The 21,196-nt window shown below is 38.3% G+C and overlaps 1 protein-coding gene across 1 annotated transcript; it reads left to right on the top strand.

Moving 5' to 3' along the window:
• Nucleotides 1–58: 58 nt before the first annotated feature.
• LOC117288052 lies at nt 59–21,180 on the top strand. Its single transcript, XM_033768741.1, has 15 exons — nt 59–278; nt 8,265–8,425; nt 10,090–10,228; nt 10,872–10,957; nt 11,695–11,788; nt 14,274–14,404; nt 15,327–15,459; nt 15,735–15,820; nt 16,241–16,325; nt 16,976–17,157; nt 17,978–18,107; nt 19,053–19,208; nt 19,563–19,667; nt 20,145–20,237; nt 20,861–21,180. Exons 1-15 carry the CDS (start codon nt 212–214, stop codon nt 20,998–21,000), a joined length of 1,788 nt encoding a protein of 595 aa, XP_033624632.1. The 5' UTR covers nt 59–211; the 3' UTR covers nt 21,001–21,180.
• Nucleotides 21,181–21,196: the final 16 nt, after the last annotated feature.

A 21,196-nucleotide genomic window follows, 5' to 3' on the forward strand; every position in this document is an offset into this window, starting at 1 on the left:
ACCCCACGTGCCAATCATAATAAACAACGACGTTAGCGCGATTGACTGACTCTTGACTGCATGTGCATCATCAACGAACATGATTATTTGAAAGCTCTCGTCTCGGTTGAGTCTAAATTGTCCAATTTTGTCTCAATTTCAGCAATTTGCCTCCCCCAGTGACAATCACAGAAAGAGGAGCTGTTCTCATCCGAATCGTGGACGAAAATTCATGGTCAAAATGAAGTTGCTCTGCAGCAGTGCGTTGTTTGGGATTGTTTTGATGCTACATTGTGCGGGTATGTTTTTTTTTTTATGTTTAACACTGTGAATGTTTTTTGCTTGAACTGCTGGAGAACGCTGGGGAACGAGTCCTCCGTTGCATGCAAGGCGACGGAGTCCAGGGTATATTTTAAAGGTCCAGTACCATTGCGAACAAAATACTTTTACCTAACTCAGGAAGCTGAACTTTCACTCACTCATTCCTTGCAGGTGCCAGACAAAAACAAGCATTTTTTTAAATTGTTGAATTTTCTCCTTTGTTTGGTGTTAATATTTTGTGAAAAGAAAATTGAAATTGACGTTTCCCATTCCCACGTCGTGCACTAACTTGCGTGTAAACGCTTTCTTGCATTGATCACTGGCGGTCTACTATTTGCAACCAAATCGCCATCAACTCATGTCAACCAACCACTAGGTAGATGGATTAGTCAGCGAGCAATTTACACGAAAGGCTGAACATAGTTTTACTATGTGGTACCGAGCATTGACGTCTTGTGCGAAGACTATTCCATAGGCAGGAAAGTGCCCTCTGTCTATATGTACAAACCCTGTGAAAAAGCGAGATGGCGACAGGCGGCTTTGCTGCTTAGAAAACTGATAAAAATTCTATTGTGGGAGCTGTAACACTATACAGCTTTATGCCTCCTGGATTTTAAATGTATATTAGATGAGTTGAAGGCGAGTTGACAGCACCTAATCGGTTGATGGCGAATTAAGGCAAGATAATGCCACTTGTTGCACTGTACTCATGACGTTTTGTTCGTGGAGAGGATAGACCCAGTTACTGGGGCACTGTACCCTTTTTTTGAAATTTTTCATTCTCGGTCGTACTAGCGCCCCAGATACATTTTGTAAGTCACCCGTGAAACTTCTCAGCTAGACAATGGAGAAACGCGTCCTCATAGTTCTAGGAGTAGGCCTACTAAACAAAGACTGTTACAAATTCTCCTTCCTCCCAAGATCCTTTGCAGAATGAAACAAACTACCACAGGATATTCGCGACGCACCAACTATTAGTATTTTTAAGAGTAAACTTCAACCCATGGACTTCATGTAAATCATTGCTGCTCAGGCACATGCACGCGTACATCCCGATATGTGGAGATTGTGCAGTAATTCACCAGAACCATCCAGAACTGCTAAACTGCCATTTTCTTTGATTGTCACGAACAAAACACCCCTCCCCCCAAAAAAAACCAAAAAAAATAAATAAATAGCTTGAAACCGCCTACTGGCCCTCCATACAAAAGTTAATTTATACTTTAATTAAATGTGTTTTGAATCTTTTTATGGAAGTTTTATGAATATTTTGGAAGTTCTTGTTTGTTAGTGACCTGATTTGACCTTGCTTCCTACATTAAATGCAAGCCGGAATTGAATAAAATATATTTTCTATTTTTTAAGCTCTATTTTTTGTTTTAATTAACTATACATGGTATATGATTTACATGTACCCTCAACTCAAATAGTTTTCATTGAAAGACATTATTTCTAATCCAAATACTCATATTCTAAGAATATCTAATATTGGGGTAAAAGTGTGTAATTATTTCCAAGGATCTACTGTACTAGGCTACTTACCCTATGCTTTTAATGTCATAATTTGTCATTATGTTAGAACAGAATTTGAATGATTATTTTACTTTGCAATTAAAAGGAAGACAACATGGTCAAAATAATTTTTCTCAAAATGTACAATTTTTAAATGCACTAACCTTAAAATTGTATTTTTGGACACTATTGGTAATGACTCAACATAATTGTTAGCATAAAAACTCACTTGGTAACCAGCAAGGGGAGCTGTTGATAGCATAAAACATTGTGCAAAACGGCTCCCTCTGAAGTAAGGAAGTTTTCGAGAAAGATGTGTTTCCACTAAAATATTTTAATTTGCTTTCGAGACCTCAGATTTAGATTCTAGAGGTCCCAAAGTCAAGCATCTGAAAGCACACAACTTTGTGTGACAAGGGTATATTTCTTCCAACATTGTCTCGCAACTTCGACGACCAATTGAGTTCAAATTGTTTTACAGGTTTGTTATTTTGTGCGTATGTTGTGATACACCAAGTGAAAAGACTGGTCTTTGACAATTACCATTATCTTCAAGTCACGCTAATCCTCAAATCAGATTCGCAGAATGGAGTGGTGATAAAAACCTATATTGCACGGCTAATATCACTACCATGCGTCTTGTGTGTTCTATGTCACGCGCCAAGTTTGCTTGAAGATAAATACGTTATCACACGCGCGCGAGTGGAATACGGAAAATATAGCGCGTCTGCGTCCCATATCGGGCCTTCGGCCTTCGGCCTCGTTGGATATGGGACGCAGAAGCGCTATATTTTTCCGTATTCCACTCGCGCTTGTGTGATAACTTATAATATTGTCCAGTGTCTTAAAAGCCAGCCTTATGGGACAAGATTTTCCTAATTTATTCCCTGAATATACAATTGTCCATTAAAGGATTGTCCACTATGTCCAGGATCCCTCAAGTGCATTAAGTTTCAGCCATTACATCAAATAAGATAAGACAAAAAAAATCTCTTTTGTATCATCAAAAATTCTCAAAAAATAATGATAATTCCTTAAAAGCTTTAGTGCAGTTTATCATAATATACAGTGTTGGGAACAACTGGACAGTCTCAATAGAATAAATGATTATCTGATGTAATGTCAATAATTATTTGCACAAAAGAAGACAAATTAATTAAAAGCTTGCTTCATCTTGTATTGGTCTTTTTTAGAGTCATTTAAAAAAAAAAATCTTTTTTTTCTCTTAAATTTGGAATTTTACCTTTAAATTGGTGGTGTGTGGCGCCCTTTCACCTGTTTCAATTTAGTCATTTAAATTTCCCTTTTGAGGTGCCACTTACTAAAGAAAAACCGCCTTGCCCTCACAGAAACCAAGCAGCTGGAACTCTGAAGTAGCTTATTGTGGGGTGGCGTGTCTTTGTAAAAATGTTATGAGGTTAATTACAAACAGCACAAAACATAGGAACTGTATAGTGAAAAGGGTAGACATAATGTGGTCATTATTATAATAAGGTTGTATTGAAAAATGGTCGTTTAATGTGGCTGTTATTATAACGAGGTTGTATTAAGGGAATCAATGTGTGTTGAAGAGGTTTTCAACTAGTGGTTTAAACCCAACCAGGCCTGGTTCTTGATAGTTTTACCGAGACGAAGTCAGGCCTCGGCGGGTTTAAACCACTAGTTGAAAACCGATAGGCCTACTGTATTCATTTTTGTCAAAAAGTAAAATAAATGCAAAAATGTTAATTGTTCATTGATTTCTTTCAACACAACACCCCTCCAGCTATGAAATGGTAAGGCCCTCGGCCCGATTGGGTAAACAACTCTGTATAAGGGAATGCTGTGCGCATCGCGCATATCGCGTGATGTGGCACAACTGTGCTCACGACCAATAGGAATGAAGAAACTGTCTTAAAAGCACAGGTGCAAGCTCGCGTGTCACGCCCATGTTTCAACACTTTTTACTGGTCATAAACAAAGGTTTATACACACCCACGTGACGCGCTCTCCACCAATTGGAATAGCGAAACTGTCTGAGGTATTTATGAAATAATACACATTGTAAGATTCGTTTTTATGGCATCTATGTATAATGTATGAATACAGTATCAAATGTTCCATTATGATTTGGATTGAGATATTTTGTTTTTGTTTATTTTAGTTACAAACTCAGGGTAAATATTTTGCTCTCTTAAAATATCTGGTCAGATATTCATGCTGTAAAATATATTTATAAATCAAAAGCATCTTGTGTAACTTTGGCTCAAAATACCTGGCTTTCAGCCAATTTTTCTTCCACTTATGCGATTAGCGCCAGGAGCGCCACTGACTGATTGTTATTAATTATCATTGCATCATAAAGATAATGACAGCTGAGGTGCTGCTGTTTTAGAGAAATTAGTGAAACAATTTCACAAAAATAAAATGTACAACGGATTTCAAGACTCTCCTGAAAACAATGCTTCTAAAGTGTGATGTTCATTTTTTGTTCTTCTCAAAAACGTGACGACTATGAAGCTGAAGTTCTACAGGTAAATTATATAACGTTCACAGTGAGTAGGGATTCATGTCATGGCCAAAAACTTCATCTAAAAAGGTATCAAAACTCTTCAAAAACAGTTTGTTATCCTTGGCAAGGTAGTGTTGATGATAAACAGTTTTTATAGTGTTGCGTTTATCAGATTGTTGTCAGATGCAGTTAGGTTGGTCTGAATGTCTAAACCTGCTGGTGCTATTATACACGAAATTCACTGGCAAGGGTACATTGATCAAACTTACAATGATGCAGTCACACTTCAATGCCTTTGAACCATTTCATATAGGCTGTTTTTACCATTACATGTTTATATAGGCCAATCATCGGACCTATTATTGTACACAATTTTCTTTTCAGGGATCATGTTTTACAGACTGTTTCTTTTAGTAAGGCCTACTCTGTCTCATTTGAACATCGATGTGGGGGGTTCCACAGGGTTTTGTATTAGGAATATTAATGTGAGAGGGGGTCTACATGTACATGTAATTCACTTGAACATCAGTGTTGGGTTCCACTTAAGGTTTTGTATTGTGTCCTACTGTCCATGCTCTAACTTATTTTGGAAACAATGTGGTTTTTCAGGGCTCTGTATTGAGTCTTACTCATTCCAACATAAATGTTAGTTCCAAAGTATTCTGTATTGGGTATTACCCTCCATGCTTTAACTCATTTGAGAAACAATGTGGGGGTTCCTCAGGGTTCTGTATTGGGTCAGAATACTCTCATTTGAAAATCAATGTCAGTGAGTCCCTCTCCTGCAGATTCAAGTTGTATCATAAACTTTGGTGTGATCCCTGGCTAGACGGCAGTTACAGGTTGAACGCTTCTGAATGGCACCTGAACAAAGGTATTGACAAAACATTGCAATAGCAAACATTATAAGAGTGGGATAGCTCAGTTGGTTGAGCTTGTTAATCCGGAGGTCACGAGTTCAATCCCTCTCTATAGTCAATGTTTCTTTGTTCAATCCAAAATAATTATAGATTACACTTTGTTTACAGTGTTTTTACACATGTAGATCTTCCATATGAAATACAAATTGTAGATCGATTGTGCTTATTTACACTATTGGAAGCTGTCAAAATGAAAGAACATGTCTTTTTGTACAGGGCCCAGGGTACGAAAAGTAGCTGAGCATGACAAAATTGTGCTTACCAAAATAAGGTTACCAGCCAAACTGATATGTCACTTGTACAATTTGTGACTGGTATACTGCTTATTGCTGCTCAGCAGAAAATGCTTTAAAAGCAATGTTTTTTGTGTGCAAAAAGCAACTCTATGAAATTGGTCCCTGCTCATTGAAGGCAAAAGAAAGTTTGGGCAAATCTGCCATAAAGTTTTAAACAGACATTTACATTGTAATGTATTGTTCTTTTGTAGTCCTGAGTTTAAATGTAAATTAGCCTATTCCAGCTATTTCTTTAATTAAAACACATCGTCATTCTAGAAGGAAGAAAATAGGTCTGTCCTATTGATAAATTCAATGGTTTAGGACAAGGGGTACCATTTCCTACAGAGTCAGACAACTTCCTAAATAAAATATGAAGGATTTGGGACTGCTGGAGTTTCAAGAATCATTTGTTAAAACTCTGCACATAGTTAGTGATATTGGTGCCTTCATTTTCGTGTATTGAATCTGTTTGTGTAATGATTTATATCTTTGAGCTCAAACTTTTATTCTCGTTTTTTTATGTATCTAATTGCTGGGCCTCAAATAAGGTTCTTATTCACGCAGTTTTGGGGGCCTAGAACATGCTTGACTTTTAAGATGGTCCCTTGATTCAACATAATATGTTGTGCCAACTTCGAACAGGCATGAATGCTTCATTTTTTAAAGGGCAATGGCACCAAGGCATTTTCTTCTTTATGAGGAGTTTGTAAAGGGCACCAAGGCAATTACCATGGGGCATTTGTTGTTGCCTCCTTGTTCAGGCCTGCCTTCATCAGTACAACCGCATTGTAACTCACATCAAAGTTATTGAGGGTGTAACGGACAGTCAAGGAAGTGATTTCTAAAATACAAAAAGCAACATGCTGCCTCCGGATGTCCACAATTGTCACGGATGTGGTTGTTGTTTTTGGGCAAATGAACCCACAATCTGGAAAGATTGCCAATTTAGACTCCGATGACCGATAGAGCCTAAATTCTCACAGGTTTGTTATTTTATATAAGTTGTGATACACTAAGTGTGGGACTTGGACAATACTGTTTACCGAAAGTGTATAATGGCTTTAAAAGTGTAAGAGTCCAAATTTTATGTTTGTGTTTTGTATTGGTCAAAACCTGAATTTTGCTGTTTTGACGATAACTGGCTTCTGACCAGTTATTCTAGCTTGTTTTATTATAGTATTTGCCCCTCTTTAGTTTATTTAACTTTTCATGGATTTTCTTATTGCCTCCCCCCCTGTATTTTAATATTTTTTTATTTTAATATTTACTGTTCGCCCAGGGCCCTTAGGTATAGCAGACTGTAAAACTGACAGGGCTACCCTTTTTGTAGAGTATAAGTCAATGAATAATCTATAAACTTTGCTGAAATGTTCTGCTCTTGCCAAATTCATTTTCATAATTTTTCATTTTATTTGAGTTCAACACATGTCTAAGTATAATGTTTATTGCAGGCCTACTTAATGACACCCTGTGTGGCAGTACAAGGTTTTTGTTTGTAAAATCACAAATGTTGGAATGAGAAATATAATGACGACATGAAACCTTTTTCTCTTATGGATTGTTCCCTTGGTGATTTATCTATAGTTTCTCTGTGCTCTAATTGACAGAAAAATCAAACATAGTTGAATTCATTATTTAGAAGTTTAATAAATAGCATGTCTTCGTTTCCTTTTTCATATTTTTGTTGTTGCAAAAGACGTTTGAATAATCCCTTTGTTGCTATGAAAGTGGCCACATTGTAGGGTAGGTCGTAAGCTTGTCATAACGCGTACATCAATGTATCACGCAGCACGCAGCGTTCCTGGTTTGATTTCTATGGCACATGCACGTACTCACACACGCTCACAGATGCCATGTTGTGGGTAGTATTTAAATGAACATCATATTCAAAACGGTCTATTTGCAATTATATGTACCTGTATTGTAGGCTATTAAAGGAACACGTTGCCTTGGATCGGTCGAGTAGGTCTTTGAAAATCATTCTGTAACCGTTTGTTGTAAAATGTATATGGTTAGAAAGATATTGTAAAAGTAGAATACAATGATCTACAGAAATATGCCTCGAAATTGCGTGGTTTTTCTTTTTACTCTGTCGACTAACACGGTCGGCCATTTATGGGAGTCAAAATTTTGACTCCCATAAATGGCCGACCGTGATAGTTCGCGACGTAAAAGGAAAACGGTGCAGTTTCGAGTGATACTTGTCTGGATTATTATATTCTACTTTTAAAACATCTTTCTAACCATATGCATTTCATAACAAACGGTTTCAAAGCTTTTCATAGACCAACTCGTCCGATCCAGGCAACGTGTTCCTTTAAAGAATTTTTTTATAGTCCAAAATGTCAGGACAGCTGCTTCTGTGATGCTTTATCACGCGTTTCATTGTAACAAAAATAATGAAGTTTCTTTTTGCACTTAGCCATTAAATGTAGGCTATTATTAAGCGTTTTTCTACTGCAGATGTTCGACCATGGCCTACATGTAGTTCAGCAGAAAATTCTGCTTGACACATAATACTCGCTGAGCACAAAATGAGTGGGGCACCTGCAACAACAGTCCAAGCTAATGTAATTATGTCTAGTATCCTGTTTCTGCTAAGCAAGTTTGTGTGCTTAGGTAGGCTTTATAAAATTGTGCCCATCTGCTTTCTAGATGCTTCATCATGGTTTCATTTCAACAAAAATAATCTAAAATTTTCCTTGAACTATTTTTAAAAACTTGGTTTTTTGTTATTGCTTTTTGTCTTTTTGTGGTCTATAGAGGGAGTTTTCCAGCCAGAGTGCGATTCGTTGGATGGCGCCATTGATAGTATCCAGCAGTCGTTTGCACAAATTAATGTCATTGAAGGTTTGGGATCAGCCACTATAAATTGCACCAAGAAACCAGACTGTGATGGCTTCACTTGTATATTGGGTTTCCAGGTAAATATCCACCAGTCTGAATCAAAGAGAATATTAGTCTCCCGAATTGCCCTGCCCAATTAAGATTGCCCAACTGAGAGTAATGGGTTCTAGGTAAGAATCCATCAGTTGAAACCAAAGAGAAGATTAATCTTCCGAATTTCCCTGCCCAATTAAGATTGCCCAACTGAGAGTCATGGGTTGCCATGTAAGGATCCACCAATCTGAACCACCCATTTGAGAATATTAATCTGCTAAGCATTCCCAATGAGGCTCCAGCAAGATTTCTAATGAAAAAAGCAGAATACATCACTGAGTTTTAAAACTAGATATTAATATCATTCTGAACATTTTACACCCAAAAGATTTAAGTTCCACAGAAATAAGTCAATTTGTCAGGGATTCTGTCAACCTTATCTTTAGGAATTTGACCTCCTGTTCTAGAAGTAGGAGTCTAGCAGGAACCCGGTTCAACAAACTTTAGAGGAAAGTCACTAAAGAAGGGCGACTGTTTTGGAAATGAAACAGGACCAAAGTTAACTCCATCATGTCCATGGGCGATTTCCTGCTCACATTTCCATGTGTTAAAAGTCAAGGTCTCTAAAAAGCGCTGTTCACACGACAGCAATAAACAGTGGTCACTTGTTTTTGTTTAGCATAGTTTTAAAATGTAGCAATTGTTTGACAAGATTTTACAAGAGGCATCGGCAAGTACACAAATTGCTGTCCTTTCACAAGAGGTACATTTTGTAACAGGTATATAAACCATGTCAAAACTTAGCAAGGGACCCTTGCTAAATGGCTCTCGTGTGAAAGACTAAAGATGACTTGAACTGAGTGTATGATAGAGAAAGGAGAAAAATAATCATGGTAATCAATATTGGTTTGCGGAGTATGTTCATTTGATGAGACACTTCAAACCATTATTGCTGCAACCTTCAGATGGGACGTAAAACTCGTAGGTCCTGTGTGCTGTGTAATGCACATAAAAGAACTTGTAAAAAGAGAGGGGGTTCGCTCCAGTGTTCCTAGGCTGATTGGCAGCATATATTGCACTACAGCACCTTGTAAACCATTGCATAGTGCCATAAAGGATTAGCAGCCGATTTCACGAAACGCTAGGATTAATCCTAACTCGAGTTAGGACGAGTAACCCGTCCTAACTTAGGAAGGGTTCAATGCGTCCTACGTATTTGGATACGGATCTGAACCCGTCCTAAGTCCTAAGATTAATCCTAAGTTAGGAAGAGTTTTGTGAAATCGACGGTAGGTCTTATCTCAAAACTTAGCCCAACATACCTTACAGAAAAAAACACAGCACTTTGATGCACTCCTGGGGGTATGATAAAGCGCATTATCTTCAAGTACGCGCTAATCCTCCAATCAGATTCGCAGAATGGAGTGGTGATAAAAACCTATATTGCACGGCTAATATCACTACCATGCGTATTGTGTGTTCTATGTGACGCGCCAAGTTTGCTTGAAGATAAATACGTTATCACGCACGCGCGGAAATACAAAAAATATAGCGCGTCTGCGTCCCATATCCAACTCGGCCTTTGGCCTCGTTGGATATGGGACGCAGAAAGGCTATATTATTCCGTATTCCACTCGCACTTGTGTGATAACTTATAATACCGGTAAGAACTCAGTATTATAAAAAGTATTGTTTTGTTTCTTTTTAGTCACAAAAGACGGAGATAACAGTGGAACTGAAACCATGTGAAGACCCTCCTCAGATGTTTGTCTTAATGCAAAATTTGGACGGCACAGAACCTTTTGTAGAGGAGACGGTTACACATGGGGATTCATTCCCAATACCAGGTGAGTCAACTCTTGGAATTTAAGGTTCGTTTTATAAAATCCAGGAATAATGAAGATCTTCTTAGAAGGAAATTTGCATCGTGGATAAAGAATGTATTATTTTTGGTTATACCCATTACACTGTTTTGTGTTTGAACTTCATACTCAGTATTTTCCCCGAGTCCTTTGAAAAACATCACAGGCATATTACTAACTTGTTATTTTAGTTCTGTTTCACTCTAAGCTTGGAGCTTCTTCAGACTGGTAACCATGTCCAATGCTCAACTGCCTTTTATACCCTTTCTTGGTGGTCATAGAGGGCATTGTAGGCATTGTTTGGACTAGTTGGTCATAAATGTTCTTGAAGTTGTCTGCCCTGTTGTCTTTGTTGAGAGTGTTCTCCCCCGGGAAATTCAAGCTCATAGACGTTAGGCGAATGTTTGAGAGAGATCGGCTGTTGCCAACTTGGAATTGATATCCCCTTGTGGAAGTTTGCTACCTTCCCTTGATGGGAAGATCATTTTAACAAACAAACATTGACCACAATTATTTTCAGAAATTTGTTTTACAAAGTTTCAGTTTGTGACCATGGTTATAAAAGTTAACTGATTAAAATCATAATTTAGAGATTCTATTTAAAAGCTTATTGTCTGCTCCACTATAGGTATAGAGTATACGTATGAATTCTTCAGAATGCAGGCAGCGCTTGGAGTGGAATTTCAGAATGTCAGCAGTGGTCTTAGCATCGGGGTAAGGTTTGTTTATCATAATATAATCGTTCAATAAGAATAATTTTGGAGTCTTAAAAGCAGTGGACACTATTGGTAATTACTAAAAATAACTATTGGTAACAAGTAATTGGATGAGGTTGGTTGTATAAAACATTGTGAGAAACGGCTCCCTCTGAAGCGACATAGTTTTCGGGAAAGAAGTTATTTCCCATGAATTTGATTTTGTGACCTCAGAATTAGATTTTGAGGTCTCGCAATCAAGCATCTGAAAGCACACAACTTTGTGTGACAATGGTGTTTTTTCTTTCATTATATTCTTGCAACTTCAACAACCAATAGAGCTCGAATTTTCACAGTTTTTTTTTTTATGCATATGTTGAGATACACCAAGTGAGGAGACTGGTCTTTGACAATTACCAATAACGTCTATTGTCTTTAAATCGTATCCAAGCAATTGGACTATAAATCAGCAGACATCAGTTAACAGGCTCAGTAGATAAAACTGAGAATTTCTTCTTGTTTCCTATTTTATCCTTTTATTTGCGCTGATTGTGCTGTTTCATGTTTCATATTGCTGACAGTCATCCCTGGGCTAATCCAGTGCGAATCACGTGCCAAGAGTGTGTGATATTATTCTCCAGTTGGTCAACTATCATCATTTTCTTGTTTGTCGACGACCAACATTGGCGGCACTCTTGGGCCCACCAAATAAATAAATAAGTAACATAAAATGATGAATATCAATTTGGGTTTCAGCTGAGTTTGGATTTGTATACGAACGGGAGAAAACTCACGTCTTTGCCTCTGTTGCCACCTACAGTTATCGCAGTACCAGAATGTACTTCTGCAGGTGAGATTGCGCCATTTAAAAAAAAAAAAATAGTTTTAAAATGGCCTGACGTTTCGACCCTAGCAGAGTCTTTCTCGAAGGCTAAGATTTTATTAATTTTGGTTTTTACCCATAAATACACCGATGTGTGTGAGAAAGACTTAGTTTGAAAAAGACTCTAATAGGGTTGAAACTTCAGGCCATTAACTATTTTCTGCATTTATATCATCAGTCAAACAGCTAATTCTATTTTCTCTTTTTTTGTCTTTTTTTTTTTTTTTTTACAGCAGAGGGAATTTTTACACAATGTAACAAAGGTCCCCACAATTTGGTCCCCCACGAGGGAGTGCACAAATGATTTTGTTTTTCTCGTTTAGATTCCTTTCAGTCAGTCTATTAAAACTCTTTGTTGATACCTTCTTTGGTTCAAAAGTTCTGAAAGTAGAAACACCAAGAGATACAAGAAAATGAAACTTAGAAAAAGGAGTTTAATTTTTAATTTTTTTTATTTTTTTATAACATACACCGGCACTTTTTTTCCAATGCTAATTTTAACCCTTTATGATGTTATTTATCAGGAAATAAGTTGTAAATACAAATAAAGATAGATTTTGGCATTTAAGTTTTAAAAAAACATACTTCTGAAAATGTCACCACTGTTGGCCTGTTTTGGTTTGTCTCATCATAATGATATTTCCCAAAAAGGAATCATTAAGCTAACGAGTCGTTAATAACCGGTTCTTTTCAGAACCAACACTACTCAAAAGAGATACTCCATTGGTGTTGCCATAAACCTCTCTTAGTTATACATCCACCATGCAAAGTTTCAACTCCTACTTATGTAACTTGATCGCAACATGTTAATAACCCAGAGCACTTTTCGAAAAAGAGAAGCGGTTCGCCCCGGTGTTCCTGGCTGTGGCTGCTGTATGCGCCGTAGCACCTTGTTAACCATTATACATGTAAGGTGCTAAATAATTGGGTCTCAAAATTCATCACTGCAATTTCCTATCTTTCTGAAAGTTTGTATATACTCAGCGCCTCGAGTACCTTGTTTGGTAGATACGTGCGCTATACAAGACTTTGATATTATTATATACTAACAGAAATGTTTATTGTTATGCAGCGAACAAATGTCAAGGTTATTTTGGCTAAAACAAAGAAATGTGGCCTTCTCACCATACTCTCACCTCCTCAGCCATCCTTCCCCACTCGTCTTACTATCACCTCCTCAGCCATCCTTCCCCACTCATCTTGCTCTCACCTCCTCAGCCATCCTTCCCCACTCATCTTGCTCTCACCTCCTCAGCCATCCTTCCCCACTCATCTTACTCTCACCTCCTCAGCCATCCTTCCCCACTCATCTTACTCTCACCTCCTCAGCCATCCTTCCCCACTCATCTTACTCTCACCTCCTCAGCCATCCTTCCCCACTCATCTTACTCTCACCTCCTCAGCCATCTTTCCCCACTCATCTTACTCTCACCTCCTCAGCCATCCTTCCCCACTCATCTTACTCTCATCTCCTCAGCCATCCTTCCCCACTCATCTTACTCTCACCTCCTCAGCCATCTTTCCCCACTCATCTTACTCTTACCTCCTCAGCCATCCTTCTCCACTCATCTTACTCTCATCTCCTCAGCCATCCTTCCCCTTTCATCTTACTCTCACCTCCTTAGCCGTCCTTCCCCACTCATCTTACTCTCACCTCCTCAGCCATCCTTCCCCACTCATCTTACTCTCACCTCCTCAGCCATCCTTCCCCACTCATCTTACTCTCACCTCCTCAGCCATCCTTCCCCACTCATCTTACTCTCATCTCCTCAGCCATCCTTCCCCACTCATCTTACTCTCACCTCCTTAGCCGTCCTTCCCCACTCATCTTACTCTCACCTCCTCAGCCATCCTTCCCCACTCATCTTACTCTCACCTCCTCAGCCATCCTTCCCCACTCATCTTACTCTCACCTCCTCAGCCATCCTTCCCCACTCATCTTACTCTCATCTCCTCAGCCATCCTTCCCCACTCATCTTACTCTCACCTCCTTAGCCGTCCTTCCCCACTCATCTTACTCTCATCTCCTCAGCCATCCTTCCCCACTCATCTTACTCTCACCTCCTTAGCCGTCCTTCCCCACTCATCTTACTCTCACCTCCTCAGCCATCCTTCCCCACTCATCTTACTCTCACCTCCTCAGCCATCCTTCCCCACTCATCTTAGCCAGCCTTCTACCCAATCCACGCTGACAATGATTAAATCTCCTTTTAAAAAAGTAACGCAGAAAGAGTAGAATTGGGGCGGGGGTGGTTGTAGCGTGTATGAGTGTTTTCACCCATTGGTCTTTCCCACCTACATGGCAGAGTATCCACAGCACAACATTGCGCATCATTGGCTAAGATTAGTTGTGAACAAATTATTTGTCAAATGTCAAGAAACGGACTGGCTTACAGAGCATTTGTGTTTTCAAACACAACTTTTTATTTGTTTTCTTGATCTTGTTTACTAGGTGCAGATAATCAGTGTATGCATATGCAAACTCTTGTCGAGTCGTTGGATCCGCCTCACAATTTCCAGTGTTTCAAGAATCCGGACTGTAAAGGTTTTAACTGTACAGGGGCTATCCAGATATCAGGTTTTGTAAGTTAACTTTCCTTTCTGTTTGTAACCGATTCATAATCAACAAATTGATTTCTCTCAAGGTCTTGGTTATGCAATAAAGGACCGAGCCCATGCTTTTATAGCGCGACCACGACCTTGCAAGATTTTAAAAGTCTGTTAAGTCTCTACTCTTTTATGTCCATTTATTAATGACCTTTTGTTAAAAAGCAAAAACATGTTACCTGTACAAGTAAGCCTATAGAGGGGGGGGGGGAACTATGTTTACACCCGAGTACAAATAGATTAAGCTCATGTAACAAAATAATAATAATATTAAGTTTTTATATAGCGCTTTTTCACTCCCGAAGGGTGTCCCAAAGTGCTTCAAATTATTACTCAGGGTCACTGGGCCTTAAATCATTCCTTAAACCATCTCAGCTCCCTCGGGAGTATACAGCCTCGTGCATCAAATGCACTTCTCGGCTAAATCAACAGCTATATATTGCATTCCGCATAAGTAAATTGGCGTAAATGAGCTTGGGCACCCAACCTATGAAAGCCAGCCAGTTTTTAACAGCTCCAGCTGTGTTTTTTTTTTATTTTTTATAATTTTTGTTGTTGTGCAAGTCGCCTAACACATGGCCTGAAGGCCACTTCAAGGTGTGGGCTACAATTATATTTTCTAGAGGCCGTTGCCACCTACTCCTAGGGCTGAAACAGGGTTACCCCTTTTACAGTCCATACAAATGTAGGCTGTGGTATCATCAATTCGAAGCCTGGCCGGTAGAGCAGAAAGCACTACCTCCCCAATTTTATGTAGCAAGTGTCACGACCTGTATCCGACCCCATACCCTGCTTTGTCAGCCGTTTGAACATCCCATCTCCACCGATTGGAATAGTGATTCGTTCTGGGGGTATTTATGTATGAAGCTTTACTGAATGTTTCTTTGTATTTCTACAGAATCTATATGCTACTGCTAAAGTGGTCATATTAAGCTGTACAAACCCTGTATCTTATGTGATCTCTGTTGGACCACCGAATAGCCCCCCTTCTGACACTGTAGTCTTTAGCTACTCCAAAAATGTCCAACTGGGTAAGTTTTCTTCAAAAAATCTTAACTCAGAGGTAAAAAAATGGGCGCCTAACTAATGTAACTCACTGCCATCATCAAAATAATTAATTAATAAATTAATAAATGTATGAACTAATTAATTAAAAGGGATTATATATCAACATTTTACAATTAATCTTCAGTCATGAGACAAACTAAATAAAGTTTTCCTACCTTTTTTCCATGGACCAAATCAAGACTGGATGATTGTCAACTGCTTTTGCTAATGTAACTTTCTTGCTACTTTTTTCTTCCAGCTCTTGAAGATTTGCCAGGAGTAACATCTGACTTAAATGTAACGATGATTCCATATACACAGGATATTGACTACATAAGAACTACAGTAAGTGTAACAACAAGTTTTAGCGACATGATATAGAGCACCACCAATAGTTTGCTCCTAAATGGTTATTTTAAAGGTACTAAACACTATTGGTAATTACTCAAAATAACTATTAGCATAAAAACTCACTTGGCAACAAGCAAGGGAGAGCTGTTGGTAGTATAAAACATTGTGAGAATCAACTCCTTCTGAAGTAACATAGTTTTTGAGAAAGAGGTAATTTCTTACTGGAATAATAAAGGGCTTCAGGCCTGAAGTCTCTTGATATTTATTAGGCATGTGAAAGCACACAAATTTGTGAAACAAGGGTGTTTTTTCTTTTATTATTCTCTTGCAACTTGGATGACCATTTGAAAAAACCCTATCTTGTCTTGAAATCGATTACCACCTTTAATTTGTCTTCTTGTTGTGTATTTTCAGATAGAGGTAGTTGTGTGTTATCCTGGTATAGATTGCATTAGAGATGTTTTCGTTGACAATGCTCTTGTACCGATTCCGCCCTGTGGTAAGTCTCGAAGGCTTATTGTTCTAGTAATTTCGATTGACTCGTCCTGTATACCACTTCGCTGCTGCTGGGGGCAGCACGCCTGTAGTGTTAATTATTTAAAAACAAATTTATTCAAGTTTCTTCAATGTACAAAGCTACACAAACTACTGGTAAAACCAACTACTTATAGAACGATACTAAGAGAGAAATGGCAAATTGCAAAAACAGGAAGTATATTTAAAATTTATATTGCGCCCCCTTACATACAAAATGATCAGAGGCGCAGAACACATGTTAAAAAGCACAGAGTGGAAGAAAAGACAAAGAGAAAAGACTGTAGGTCACCAGGCCAGTGCCCAAACAAAAGTATTTGGATACGTCTGTCCCGCTGGCAGAGAACTTATAGTTACTTATAACATTGGCCTAATCACTGCTGGCATCGGTAATGTTTTGACCTTTTGAGGAGACAGACGCCTCTAACCATGTTTAGATGTTTAATCAGGCAGAGAATGGAGCGTAACTTAAACATGATTTTTATTATAACTCAACTCCATGAAAACATAGCACAAGCGCAATAAGCATGGAAGTTTTATTTGTTAATAATATTTTACTTCCAGTTTTCAGTAACTAATTCATTTTTTTCTCTCCCCCCCCCCCCCCCCCCCCAGACAAGCCACTTCCAGTTCCAACTTCTGGCAGCATCACACCGATACCAGGTAATGAAGATGAATGCCTTACGATGACGGACATTGCTAAGGATATCCAGAATAACGAGTTCCTGGAACCAGACTCCATGTTTTGTCATCACAACGGGCCATGCGATGGAATTGAGTGCAGGATAAACACAAGTGTAAATACATGATTTATTTATTATATTTTAAATCTTTAGACATAAATAACAGTACACAACAAGCCATTAAGAGGTATGGTGGACACAATACTAGGACACTACACTATTGGACACTTTTGTTAATTGTCAAAGGTCTTCGCAGTTGGTGTATCTCAACATATAATGCATAAAATAACAAACCTGTGATGATTTGAGCTCAATCAGTCGTCGAAGTTACGAGATATTAATGAAAGAAAAAAAAAGCCCAACATGAATAAGCCCAAAGTAGTGTAGTGGTTAACCTGGAACTGTCTGGAACTCCAACATTGTTTAACGGTGTTTGAAGCTTTGCATGGTGTGAAGAATAAGAAATTACTATAAATACTAAATGGTAAACTTGCGGGTACAACCATGTATAATATCTCTTTTGAGGGAATGTTCGCTCTAAAAAGTGCCAGTGTGGTCTGGACGTTTTGAACAGTATACTTTGCTTGAAGTATTTTAGTATTCAGTATCATGTTTTGAGTATTCATTCTTGACCAAAGACGAGCAGAGTGTACTGTTCTAAACGTCAAGACCACACTGGCTCTTTTCAGAGCCGACACTCCCTCAAAAGAGATATTATACATGGTTGTACCCGCATGTTTATTTTTAGTGTTTATAGTTACTTCTTATCCAACATTGTTCTTTGCTCCCCTAAAAGATTAGTTTTCAAAATGTTCTGAGCAAAGTTAACACGCCCTTCAGTTTAATATCCAATTTTCCAGTGAGTATTTCTTAAAAGAAAGCATAAAACTAAAGCATTGACTGAATTCGTATTTTGTGTCTTTGATTTCCTCAGCCTGACTGGTACGATATTAGCATGACATTGCTTCATTGTGATGATCCTGTTCGGATCCTTGTTGTCATAAAGAGCAGCAGTGGCTTTAATCAAGAGAGATATGTCTACAATGATGATACACTTAGCATCAGTATGTTCACCTTTCACTTAAAAAAAAAAAACATTAAAAAAATCTTCAATATATGTTGTTTTTGCATCAGGGATCAGAAGAATATCATTTGTTTGTATCCTTACACCAGCAAGTGTTAAGCACTGTATACTCAACACTTCTACAGTTAGTACTGCAAGTTCTCTTCAATCTTTTGAAAAAAGCGAGTTCTCTTTTCACTTCAAAAAAACCAAAATGTTTTTACTAGATGTTGTTTTTGCATCAGGAATAAGGAATACAATTTATTTGTACCCTTACTCCAGTGTGTATCAATCACTGTATAGTACGTCTACAGTGCAATTAATACACATCTGTGTATGAATTTCTTTTAAATGACACAAAAAATAAAGGCAATGCAACTTTTTACTTCAATTGTCAAGGAAAATTGCATGAGAATTCCTTTCTGCCACTTCCCAGGTTGTATCATAAACTTAGGTGTGATCCCTGGCTACATGGCAGCTAACGGTTGTTATATGGCTTCTGACTGGCACCCAGGAACAAAGACATTGACAAAATTTGGAAACCAACAACATATGGCCAGGTAGCTTAGTTAGTAGAGCACCAGCTCATTAAACCAGAGGTCGTTGGTTCAAATCCTGCTCTAGTTAAATGTTCTTTGTTCAACCACAAGTTGTTTAAAAGTTTACCTTTCAGTTTCCCTTATAACTTCTATAGCTTGAGATAATGATAGTAATTACGTCTTCTAATGCGCAAAAAATGCTCGTTGCGCTTTCTCCAATAACAAAGTTCATCTTTATTCAGCGGTGCAAAGATCAAGAAATAAAAAAAAAATAAAAAAATTGAATGTCTATGGAATGTTACTGAAATATTTGTGAAAAGATGAGTGTTGAGGGTTGTTTTGATAACTTCTATTCTGAAGATTCCTTCCAGACCTTGGGTCATCAGTTTCCCCTTTCATAATTTCAGATGAAATCATAGATGACTCAACTCTGACGTTCCATATGGTGAAGGATGAAAGTGACGAAGTGGAGTTAGCGTTAATACTAAAGATACAAGCGTCTTCACCGTATGGACAGTCTGTGTATCTTATCCAAAATCATACTGTACCCGTTGGTCCATGTTGTAAGTTATAAGATCATGTTAGGTTTTTATTTATGAAAAAAAACAGCTATTTGAATTCTTGCTAAATATTTGCTACAAACTTACAAAGATTAATTATAGAAAAAGAAAAAAATGGTTCTGGTGGTATACTGCACTGTCTCCACATATTGGGATATAAATGAGTACATGTTTACTGGTGTAACGTAACAAAAGCAGTCCGTTGGAAACAGACAATAGAGATGAAAGCACACAGAGAAAGCAGGGGATGAACAAAGATGTGGTATGTTTTCTTGTGTTTGTTATGTTGAGGAAAATCTAGACTCCATATCTAACCCATCATGAAATTTATTAATTCTTTAAGTTCTTTTTGTTCAGCATCACCTACCCCAACAGGCAACCCGTCGGGCAACCCAACTTCAGCAACCACCCTGATGACCACCGAGGCAATGGCCCCGAAGACTGGACCACCCAAACCAAAAGGTACATGTATGTGAATACGTCACACTTCGAGGCTCATAAATAACGTCCAAGACCCTCCAAACTGGCGTGTACTTTCACCTTTGACCTTCATTCATTTCACATAGAGATACGCAGTCAACTTCTATTGCGGACGTGAAAGCAGTGTACCATTTGGGCATGGAAAACTCATGTCACTGCAAGTATCCAATCATTGTATCCAATGGAATCACTGGATCTGAGAGCAGGGACCTGTCTTTATCCTTGCGGATGAAGACAGGAGCCCAGTCTAGTCCTCACCTTGCAGTGGCCATCCAGCCTTGTGATGTTAGGTGATCCCCCATTAAAAAACAAAAATTCCCAACTTGTTAAAAATTAAAAAATAAGTTATAAAAAGTGTGTATAATAACATACTGCAAAATTAAATTTATTGAGTTATTTCACTAATTCTTATCCTATATTTTAATGAAACTTTGTTATTTTTCTTAACTCTGTATGTAGTGACAAAGAAACCAAACAAGGAGACCACAAAGGATCCCAAGAATTCTAAGAACGACGCTAAGAAAGTACACAACGGCCAACAATCAAATTCAGGTAAATCGGTTTATCACCTTTTCTTAAGATGAATGGCTGTGGCCTGCTGGGCCCAATTTCATTAAGCTGCTTAACGGCCGATGTTGTGCCTACTGAGTGATTTATCATTTCATGGCGCTGCTTATCGTAAACACGAAAAGGCCTGCTAACCTTCCAGTGCCTCGCATGAAAATAAATGTCTTCACAATCAAAGAGTAAACTGGACAAATGATAATAATACTGACAAAATTACCATGGGTGATGCACCAGGTGTTTTGGGTTGTGCCTCTGTACTGTCAAAGATAGAGGCAACCTAGCACCAGCGTGTATCAAAATATCAAAGATGGGGCCTTTCTCAAACCTCAGCTTGGGCTCCGTCTCCGACTTGGGCTCTGCGCACTGCGTTACGCAGTGGAAACACACCGAGTATGAACCAGCCTTCTGGCCTGTACATTTTTGGGGCAGTGTGTATTTTGCACGCAGTGATTCGAAAATCAGACATGAGCCTGGAGCCGGAGCGCAAGCCAAGGTTTGAGAAAGACCCCCTGCTTTCAAGAAAACATAATTTAAATTATTAATCTTCTTCAAACACAACCTTCAACTTAATGTGATAGATAAACTACATTACTTTTGTTTTCTTGCAGCGACCATCGGCATTGGGATTGGAATTGCCGCTTTGATCGCTGTAGTTGTGATCATTCTTGTTGGTGTGCGGTACTATCGTCGTAATCGCACATCCACTGACCATATGTCTTTAGTGGAGAACTCAACTGCACCCATTTAGATTTGGTACTACAGACAGCATAAGGAGGTCAGTAGAATCCTATATCTACCTTTTTAATCATTCCAACAATAGACAATTCTAAAAATCCTCTTCATGGAACTCTTAGGCACAGGACACTATTTGTAATTACTCAAAATATTTGATTTCTTTAAAAACTCACTTGGTAATGAGCAATGGAGAGCTGTTGATAGTTTAA

This window comes from Asterias rubens, chromosome 3 (genome assembly GCF_902459465.1).
Source record: "Asterias rubens chromosome 3, eAstRub1.3, whole genome shotgun sequence".
NCBI lineage: Eukaryota > Metazoa > Echinodermata > Asteroidea > Forcipulatida > Asteriidae > Asterias > Asterias rubens.

Bases quoted from the DNA above. Each gene is read 5' to 3' on its own strand.
- LOC117288052 (XM_033768741.1), top strand. From the start codon at position 212: ATGGTCAAAATGAAGTTGCTCTGCAGCAGTGCGTTGTTTGGGATTGTT. The intron at 11,789-14,273 runs GTGAGATTGCGC...CTTGTTTACTAG, and splicing joins ACCAGAATGTACTTCTGCAG to GTGCAGATAATCAGTGTATG. The intron at 19,668-20,144 runs GTACATGTATGT...CTCTGTATGTAG, and splicing joins TGGACCACCCAAACCAAAAG to TGACAAAGAAACCAAACAAG.